At 38.1% G+C, this 10,609-nt stretch overlaps 1 protein-coding gene across 1 annotated transcript; it reads right to left on the reverse strand.

Moving 5' to 3' along the window:
- Positions 1 to 2,389: 2,389 nt before the first annotated feature.
- Positions 2,390 to 8,984, reverse strand: LOC149238094 (subtilisin-like protease SBT2.3). The gene is made up of 10 exons (XM_089372912.1): positions 8,150 to 8,984; positions 7,775 to 7,931; positions 7,077 to 7,471; positions 6,877 to 6,972; positions 5,571 to 5,643; positions 5,129 to 5,411; positions 4,677 to 4,999; positions 4,240 to 4,507; positions 3,185 to 3,466; positions 2,390 to 2,853 (listed from the first exon to the last, which is right to left on the reverse strand). The coding sequence occupies exons 1-10, from the start codon at positions 8,383 to 8,385 to the stop codon at positions 2,432 to 2,434; spliced, it is 2,535 nt and encodes an 844-aa protein (XP_089229038.1). The 5' UTR covers positions 8,386 to 8,984; the 3' UTR covers positions 2,390 to 2,431.
- Positions 8,985 to 10,609: the final 1,625 nt, after the last annotated feature.

Genomic DNA, 10,609 nt, shown 5'->3' on the forward strand with positions numbered 1-10,609 from the left:
TTTGTTAAAGAAAACACGCAAAGTACATAAGCATAAAAAAGGAAATTAAAATAAATCCCTTCACTCGAATAGATGGGTAGTTTTTTTTGTTATCCTCAATTATAAATTAGCAAAACATTAATAGATAAAATACAAAAGTTCTTATAATCTTCATAGCATTAACATCTTAGCTTTTACTTTTAGAATACGAATCCTAAAAGGAGGTAGGTTGTTGCCTGAGATCTGTGTGATTTGATATTGTAGTTAGTCAAGCCTACTTTCCTATGGTCTTGTTGGTAAGGGAAATAATTTAAATAGAATAACATCACATCTCAACCCTAAAGATGAACATTTGCTTTCTCTTTCAATTGATTACTTATAGGCCAGGAATCCTAAAAGGAGGTAGGTTTCTACTTGAGATCTGTGTGATTTGATATTGCATTCAAACCTACCTTCCTATGATCTAGTTGGTGATATAATTGATTTAGATAGAATAACATCGCATCTCACCTATAAAGATGATCCTTTACTTTCTCTTCAATCGATCACTTCTAATTTGTAAATTTACACCTTCTAAGATTTTAGAGGCATCACGTTTCATACCCACCTTTTGCTCGCAAAACCACAAGAACGTTCAAATATCTCTTATGCCTAAGAATCAATTTGGCCTTCACCAGTGGGTTGTTTTCATTGTGGACAACAAAAGTATTGGGGGTCAGTCTAGGATTGTCTCAATAGCTGCAATTCTTGCTCAAATTTTATTAAGAAAACTTTGCCAAACAAAATTGGATGATGACACCATGTATCATAGGTTAGGGGGAGGAGGGAACACACACCCAATTACAAAGTGACAAGTAGATCACCATTTTGTGAACTACAATGTATTAGATGACAAGTTTTGAGTGGCAAACAGTTTTGAGATATACAGTCCCCTAAAGAAATACATTCATTGTGGTAAGCAAACGAAAAGTATGAGAGATGTGATACACCACTTATTAATGTTAAAGGTAGAGACACTTGCTAAACATATTGTAAAATTTTGATTTTGACATGACTGCACGACATTTCCATTGATTTAGATTCATCTTGATCTGTATTTATTATACATTAAAGGTGAAGAAAAAATACAATACAAACCTTAATGTATGTAAATTTAGAGTTAAGATAGATCTAAATAAATTATAACAAAGAATTATGATATTTAATAAAGATTACAAACATATGAATGAAAAATGCAACTTATAAGAAAAAATGATTGACCCTAACCCTAAGGATTGGAAAAAAAGAGCCAAGCTGCATAATTTTTTGTCAGAACAAAGGCAACAATAAAAGCTATATATGGGAATATTACCTAAAAGCAAGTAGAAGGTAGAAAGTTGAACCTAAAGTAGTGGACTTCACGAGAGTTAGTGATAACAAATTTCGCAATGAAAGATCTCATCTAAAGATGAAACATATTGAGATTCACATCACTTCATAACACAGCACTTGCAAAACTAAGAAGTGTAATTTGGGTAAGACAGAGCACTTGCAAAACTAAGAAGTGTAATTTGGGTAAGACAGAAATGAAGATGAATTGCTAATGCATCACAAAAGCGTTACACATGAAAAGGATTTAGAAGATCATAGAGAATATAGTATGAAAATAAAAAAAAGAACGTCATTAGGGAGGGTATTAAATATATCGATTGGAAGTAGGATGAGTTTATTTGTGTATGAGAAATTCAAAGGCCGTATAACCCCTTTTGGGTCGCCGTATTTTTGGCTAGAGGAAAATTCTCATCCTCAACTTCGCAATTTTGGGACAAGTTTTGTATTATCAGTGTGTGATTCCATGTAATATTAATTAAACAAGTCTTCCTAAAAGATAGAGAACAATTATCTAACGAATTTAGTGCTAATATTGTTGTTTGCATGTGTAAAACTGTTTTAATATTCCGAAGACTAATTATAGCAAAATATCTTAATTTTAGCAAGCTAGTTTAACTGGTTGTGCGTTTTTAGCTTCACACAGAAGATTTTGGGGTTGATCCCTGAGTTGGCTGCCTCTGTTGCACCCCATATCGCCACTGGGTGGGACAAAGTAAGCTGTAAGGTTTACTTGAAAAAACAACCAATGGTATATCTTAGGAAGCAGAATTACTAACATATCTATATGCATAGTATGTATATATTCCTGTAAATTTATGAAGATTTGGTAAAAAAACTTTTAGGGCACTTTACTGAAGCCGATTCTCACATATGCAACATAGAACATATAATCTTGTAATGAAAATTTGCTTCTGCATAGAAAAGATTATGTATATCATTGAAGTAATCGGATGCTATCATAATTATATGTACGGATTATGTACGGGTGATAGATGATAGATTGGAATCAAACAATGTGTACAATGAAAAGAAGAAAAAATACAATCAAGAATAAATGAATTAATCATACCAAACAATACAATCAGGCGTAGCTGTTTTGGAGGAGGGTTTTTGAAATGACAGTGAGAGGAATGGAAGAATTGTGGCCCTGACTTCCAAGCAGAAGGATTCTTCCAAAGCTAGGTGCAGTACTATTACCAGTGGCATTGAGGAATACTGTAAGCTTCTGGGTCTGCCAATGTGAAACTGTAAATGATGTGGGTGCAACAGAAACAGAAACACCAAATGGCGCACTCCAAAGAGCCTTGTAACTCTCATTTCCTGCTATATTCAGAAAGCTCCTCTCAATGGTACGAGAATTGATCAAACTAGCTACTGTGATTGAAGGAACGTTGAGGTCAGAACTAATTCCAACGTTTGAACTACATACAGCACCGGTGTAATTGAGAACAAGAGGTGCAGATCCATTTATGGTACATAGGAATGCAATATAATCTTCATAACCTGCAATTCATTCATCAATCCCAAGAAATAATCAATGTGAGATGCTGTCAAAACGAGTTACTTCCGTGATTGATGTCTCAAGTCTTAACTAGTTCAAATCTTGGTGGGTAAATAAAAAAATAATAGAATTGTGTTATAGAGCTGAGAGAGCATTCTACTATCTCTTACACTGCATTTAAATGAAAGTAAAAATAAACAAGAGATGGATAGGATAACTCAGATAAATATGCCTCTGTCAAAATGGATTACTGTCTACTATTAGACCACACTGTATTACTAAAAAAAAGTATTAATATGCAGCGGACAAGTTTTAAACAAGTCAGAACTTTACCTGCATTGAAGATGAGTCCGGGATCCAAGGCAGCAGTTGGATTCACAAATCCACTTCCCATGTCAAAAGGTGTGGCTGGAATTGCATCGGCATCTGGATTGCTGTAGGAATGCTGTGCCATAATTGGTAACCCTTGATTGTCATTGAGTGATGCAGTGGTGGATAGTACAGAAGCAATGGCTGCTGGGTTAAATTTGGGGTATTTTTGTTTCACTAGAGCTGCCACTCCCGCTATATGAGGTGCTGCCATGCTTGTTCCCGATAACATTGCAAAATTCTCACCTGTTAGGAAATAAGTCATATAAATTGAGTCCCCTATCCTTCAAATTCTTCATTAGAATGGAAACTGGTAACATAATATATTTATCAAATGAAAGAATATCAAACATGGCCTCAAGAATAGAGGTGAGATCTTAAGGTTGGGAAAGGCATTCAGCTAGTTATAGAAGGCCTACCAAAAAAAATTGTTCTTCAAATGAAAAGCAAAGAAAAATTGTTGATCTCAAAATAAGTAAGAAAACTGCACAAACAAACTTATTACTTTTATGCTGAATAGTTAAATTGTCGTGTTATGTGTAAAAAGACCATGTTCTTGATCTTCCAGATGACAAGCTCCAAATGAAAACCAAGGCAAAACCTTTACATTCTGAAATTCAGGACAATGTCCTCTTAAAACTATCAAGCTGCCCGTAATCACCCAGATCGATATTGGTCTTTGCTAGTGATTGTGGCAGCTGCATTTGCCACCAGCCTTTTCTTAACAAGAACCAGCCATATATATGTATTGTTTTATTAAGAGTCCCTTTCCGATATCTCAGTGAGACCATTGATTCCTAAAAATATTTAGCTTAATTCCCACCCATGAGATTGTATAGATAATTATGCACGGCAAAGTGGAAAGGAACATTGGCTCCAAAACTCAGGAAATTTCATCTTTCACCCTTATTAGGAACCGGCAGGAGTTGTTTATGAGCTCTATAGAATCCATTAGCTTAGGTCTCAAATATTTTATAGAAAATGGCATTGGGACTGTTTGGTAGTTAAATGGGGAGTACCTTCAAATTCAGCTGAATCTGTGCCAACAGAGTTCCAAGCAGCCCAGATGAGATTACCAGGAGCTATTATATTTGGTTTCAGTATATCTGCTGCATCTAAAAGATTGTCCTGCGGATTGGGCCCCCTTGAAGAATAATACACGACTTTGGGTGCTTTCTTGCTGTAATCTGCTTTCAATCCTCCAAGGACTCTGGCAACTCCTCCAAACTTAACAATGTTGTTAGATTCATCTCTAGTTATGGAGTCACTGTAGTATTTCAGAAAAGTCTGAACAAATCACACAAGTTTAACGTTTGTCAGGATGAAGTTCACGCAGACGCAAACCAAGCTACTAAAACAATCAAAGAAATTGACAGAGCATTACATGAGAAATGTCTAATCAATGAAGACAGAATCCATTTAGATGGTAATTTGTAATGAAGATCAAAACATGCACCTTAGAATCATCTGAAGAGGGAATGATCAATCCCGGCATCGTCAAAGGGACTGGATTGAACTGAAACCCAACCACAAAAGGGTCTGTGTAGAAGATGATGCCCACTGCACTCAAATTGTTAGCAGTCATAACTGCTTGTCTCACAGAAGACAGACCAAGGACAAACCTTATTGTGTAGCTACAGATCAAGATGTTTCCTTCAACTAGATGCTGTTCCAGCTCACTGGGATCTTGGCATTCATTGGCATACGTATCATCAGTTCCATTCTTCTGGGCATGAGTTGCAGCAACTAGACTGTACATATCATCATCATCTGTTCCAGCTGAAAGCACCCCAGAAATAACTTTTGTTCAAGGATCAATGTAGCCACATTATATCATGCTTGCAAAGAGTAACACAGAAAGCCAACTGATACAATACAGAGAAACAATGTTGGTCGGGTTTTACTTACGAGCAAGTCCAACTCCTGAGATTGTGAGATTGTTGCCAAGAACTATAGAATTATTATAACTACGATCATCAGCAGCAGCTCCCACTGTGAATATCCATGGGCTGAAGGACAAAATACTCTTTGGAGAAGGTCCAGCGTTTCCTGCAGCTTGAACGACAAATATTCCAACTTTCACAGCGGACAACAAAGCCATGTCTATTGGGTTAAAGAAAGTCGCGATCCCAGAAGGTGGCCTATTAGGTATGATTGACAGAGACAGTATATCAACCCCATCTTGAGCTGCCTGGAATAAACATGTGCAAAAACTGGCCAATTCATACTGTTGTCTGTCAAGAAGACGTCTACTGAAAATATGGAAATTCCATAGTTTTCAGAAAATACATTAAGTTGGCCAAATTCATTCTGATGAAATCCTGACCAATTAAAGGCTAAAGAATCTGACCTGATCTATAGCTGCCACAATATCTGCAGCAAATCCCCCAAATCCCTTATACAAGGCCTTGTAAATTGCAATACTGCAGAGACCACAGGAAAAAATCTCAAGCTATAAGGAACATATAATACCAAGATGCCTTGCTTGTGACAAAATCAGACAACAATTATACCAGTATCACTCCAGAGATGGGCTATACCCAAAGTTTAGTTTATTCAAAGAAGTTTTTTTTCGCAAGCAAATCTAGTCATAGAAATTTTGAAGCACAGAAGTCACCTAATAGCTGTAGGAAACTTGTAATTTAAAGTAACAACGGACCGATTGGTCTAAGGGGATGTCAGTATTTCATGCATTCATAGTTTTGTTCTGCAAGAGTGCTCCCTATAGATGCTTGTAGCAGAAGGAATAATTTTTGAACGTCTTGTAAACAAAATGAACAGAAATTGCCTCCTAAGGCCAGTTCCAAAAAAGTTGATTTATCTAATATCTATTGACATACAGTAGAAATATGGCTCTGCAAATTAGGCACAGGGACGTTACTAGAGGCATATAAACAACTGATGAAGACATCTAGTGTGTCTGCAATCTGCACCCACAGGTGTATATGTGTGTGTGTGTGTGGAGAACATTGTGACAGAACACAAATGCCTCAAACAAGCAAACCTGCAGGAGAACCAAGACTTGAAAATCTGATATGTTTACAGCTCTGATTTTTCATGCTCTCCATTGATCACCTATAGGGTATCCAAGACTCGAAAATATGAGTATGTTACAAGTAGGATTCCTCATGTTTTTCAGTGATCACCTATGAGTATGTTTACTAGTAGGATTCCTCATGTTTTTCAGTGATCACCGGCAGGTGCACTGAGGAGTTTGGAGAATCCTAGTTGTAAACATACCGAGATTTTTCTTACTCTTCTGACATAGTCTTCGGAGAGCTCGAAAGTTAATCAGCAAGCCTAAAGACCTTGACACCCGTTTAAGGACCATTTACTACCCATGGAAGGGTGGTCAGGGTTGTCAAAAACTACCCTTTACAAAACAGTTATTCAGGACCTGCAATGTTTAGGAGAGATAGATCTACTTTCACTTGATAGGGGCAGTACTTTAATTTGGAAAGAGCCCTTTCTCATGGAAGACCATGCATAGTAGTCAAATCTAATCCTTGGTCGTGAAGATTCCTTCCTCATGTAAACGAACTTATGCACAATCAAAATTGATGTTTTTTCCAATATCCTTCAATGACTAGGCAAGGCAACTGTAAAAGTAAAAAGATGCAGAAATACTACAATGAGTGTAGGAATGAAGCAAATACTGTGCACGAGGAGCCATGCCGCTTGCATAGCCAAATTGATGCCCACCAACAATAACAGGTACGCCATGGTTGCCAGCTGCTATGGAGGCAATGTGCCTGACATCATTCAATACTAAACACAGTCAGCATAGCACAGTAACTCTGAGTCTGCAACAATCAAACGGGCTGTAAAAACAATCAGGCTTTATTCAATAACTCACGTTCCATGGCCAGTTCCATCGTATGGGGAGGCATGGTCTTCAGAGGCATTGAAAATTCCCCTTGCAATTGCAGAGGCTGCAAAATGCCGAGCTCCTATAAGCTTCCTGTTACATGATCCCGAAGGAAAGTCGCTAGTGACCTCGCAGACCCCTGTAAAATGAGGAGGAATTGGATAGGCCTTTGTTGATTTGTCTGAGAAGCTTGGGTGTGTGGGCTCTATGCCCGTATCAATAAATCCAATAACAATCCCTTCCCCTGCATTTTCTGGTCCACCGTCTTGAACCCATGCTCCCTTGGGCAGGCCTATAAAATCTGGTGTATGTGTCGTAGATGTATGGACTGAGAAATCCCTCGTCACTTGAGACACCTCTGGTCTGGTTGCCAGTTTTTCTGCCTTCATAACCCATCCAATCATTTTCCCCATTGTAAGACACGATAACAACAACAAGAAGAAAACAATCCAAAACATTAATTAAGGGCCATGGCAAAAATATTTAGCCAATCTGTAATGAATTACAGATCGGCTTCCAACTTCTAAGGGATTTATACTGCAGCATTAAATTGCTGGTAACTTCTGTACATATACCACTAATGATACTCCCAACCTTGACTCTAGAATTGGGCATTAGGCTTCGTACCACTCTCAGAAATCAATTAAAATTGAAAATCTAAAATCTAAAAACTGAAAAATGAGCACCTGCTGAGGATTAATCAGAACAGCAAATCCATTGATCAAGTAATGATAGCTGTAGAGTTTCTTGTAAGTTCCTCTCTCAAAAGTGCGCTTCAAAAGTGAGTCCTGAACCCTAATGAGGTAGGAAGTGTACGGATCCCTCGTTGAATTCTTCATTTGCCTGCAAAATCAACACTCGTCATCTCAATGCCCTGAACATGGGCTACATGGGCTACTGATTTTATATTCGGGCTTGAAGGCTGCTTTTATTAAGAACAGTGCATTGATATAAACTGAAAGAGTAATATATAAATGGGCAAACACCATGCAGATCTGATCAACTCAGTATCAAATTGCATTCATACCAGACGGATTTAAAAAAGGAGAAAAATCGGTCACCTTGGTGTTTGCATCTTATGCAATTTTCCAGGCTTCGAATGGTGGCTGTGAGCATGGTGAGTAGTGGCCATGGGGCTTACACTGTTATGATGCACGAAAGCCGAGTCTCTGAGAATGACCATGTAAACTATCTTTGGACTGTTCTGACCAACAACACCACTAATCATGCAACACCAGCATGCCCAAACGAAAAGAATAAGAGCCACCGAGTAGGATTGCCTCAAGGCCTCACCCATCTTCTCCAATTTCTCAGTAGAAAACACAATCAATCCCAAGTTGGGTTGCTAGTCCCCCAACACACAGAACTGCATTAATCCCACTGAAATAAACTAAACTGTGATAAATATTTATATATATAACTAAGCCATCCACAACCAGCTCATAAAGCTAAGAAGACCTCCTAACAGCTCACATTTGACAGTACTGTAATGTTATTATTTCAACGGTTCTCACATCCACAATACAACAGCTATTCTTGCCTCCCTGTGTGAGCTTTGACCAGAAATGGATATGGAGGAGGGTATCACGAGGTGAGTGTGTACTGACTGTTGAATTGATGACTGATCGATTCATGAGCAATCACAGAGTAAGTAGCAATGGCTAATGGAAGTGTATTGTTGAAGCTTCAGCCGAGTTATATATATAATATATATGCTGGGCTTGTTGGTATGATTCTGCAATACCTACCTCGAAACATGGAATCATGGACAATGACAGTGTAAGTAGAAATTGCTAATGGGAATGTGCCGTTGAAGCTTCAACTGATTTATATATAAAATATATACACTGGGCTTGTTGGTATGATTTCACAGATGTCAAGTGTGTTCTTTCCGTAGTGAAAAATAGTCAGGGCGGTCATCTCATCGCCTTTCCCAAAGCACACACAGCACTATATGTAAGCAGTATTTTAATACATGTTGGCCTTTTCCGTTGATGTATATACAATGAGTATACATCAATCATGTGTCCACGTCCGAAAGTGAATATACATTTTGTGGATAATCATGTGTCTATGTCTGAGTGTGAATACACATTTTGAGCTTTTTCACTGACGTATATACAATGAGTATACATCGATCATAACCGTGTAGTGAGCGTTTGAGGAATCATTGCTGAACTGCAATGTTTTGTGCCGTTACGCCTGTCGTTATCCAAACTAAAAAGCAGCAGTGTCGTCAGAGACGTCTACACAACTCGCATATATATAATAGACAGGTATGTATCTGTGGAGGTCGGGCAGAATCCAGGGCATGAACCAAGGAAATTATTGGTTATTGGAAACCAGCGCACCTGTTATCTCACCCAACCAGTCACGCTCGAACCGTACTCGGGAGAGTGGTTCCACTTCCCAGCCCCACATGTACATGCAAGTCTCCGATACAACATTTTCTTGACCGTATTCACCATGCTGTATACGTACACTCCATCGATCTTGCTTGGCACTCGTCCACAGTTTACCTGGAAACAACGGACAGATTAGGTAGTAACTTACTATTTTAACCTAGAGTCTATCAGGGCTACTTAGAGTGATTAGATCTTAAATATATAGGGAAAACTTGAAGGCGCAAGAGATTAGATTTGCATTGAAAAATCTCTAGGTTTAACATCCTATGGTAAGGATTTATAGTTTTGGGAGTTGGGTTTTTTTTCACACGGGTTTCAATTCCAATTAGTGATATGTTGATCTTTTGTGATAAGGTTAGAAGTGTAGATGTCTTAGAGATAGAAAAGGGCAACGTTCTCTCAAATAGAGAAAGGTAGATGTCCCTCATTAGAAGTCTACTTTGGTGTGTTTTTGGATGTTTCAGCGATTGCTAAGTATTTGAATGTATGGTGTGTTATGCTTATGCCCCTTTCATAGAGAAGGGTAGATGCCCTCTCAAATAGAGAAGGGTAGATGTGCGTATGGGTACCTCAACCATTGCTAAGTCACAAGTGTAAAATGTAGTGTCAACCTTGTGTTATTTGATAAGGGAACTTATGCCCAAAAAGCTTAAGAGGTAAAAAAACCTAAGATGGAAGAGCCTTAACTCTCATATGAAGTTAGCATTGAGTGTGCATTCTAAGGTAGATGAAACTACATTGTCTAGAAAAAAAAGGGAGCCTTGCATAAACCATAATTTTTCATTTGTTGTTCCATTTCAGGGCTTCTTTAGCTCATTGGGAAGAGAATTTTAACACTTTGCAAGAGGCTTCACCATCAATGTTAGGAATTTTTTATGAGATGGGCTTGGACAAGCACATAGATCAGTTGCCTCCTTCTCAAGTAGCAATGTCTCCATTGCTCTAAGTCCTTGCACCACTCAAGACTATGTTCTAAGATGGCCTAGACAATCACCTAGAGTAGTAGGTTCCCCCCTTGAGTAGCAATGTCTCCATTGTTCCAAGTTTTGTACCAAATAAGGGAACTTTTGATGGAGTTGGCACCTAACAAACAACTTGCTTTTATGAAGATGTTTC

This window comes from Pinus tabuliformis, chromosome 8, assembly GCF_031772625.1.
Source record: "Pinus tabuliformis cultivar Carrire ecotype Pingquan chromosome 8, CPIR1, whole genome shotgun sequence".
Classification (NCBI taxonomy): domain Eukaryota; kingdom Viridiplantae; phylum Streptophyta; class Pinopsida; order Pinales; family Pinaceae; genus Pinus; species Pinus tabuliformis.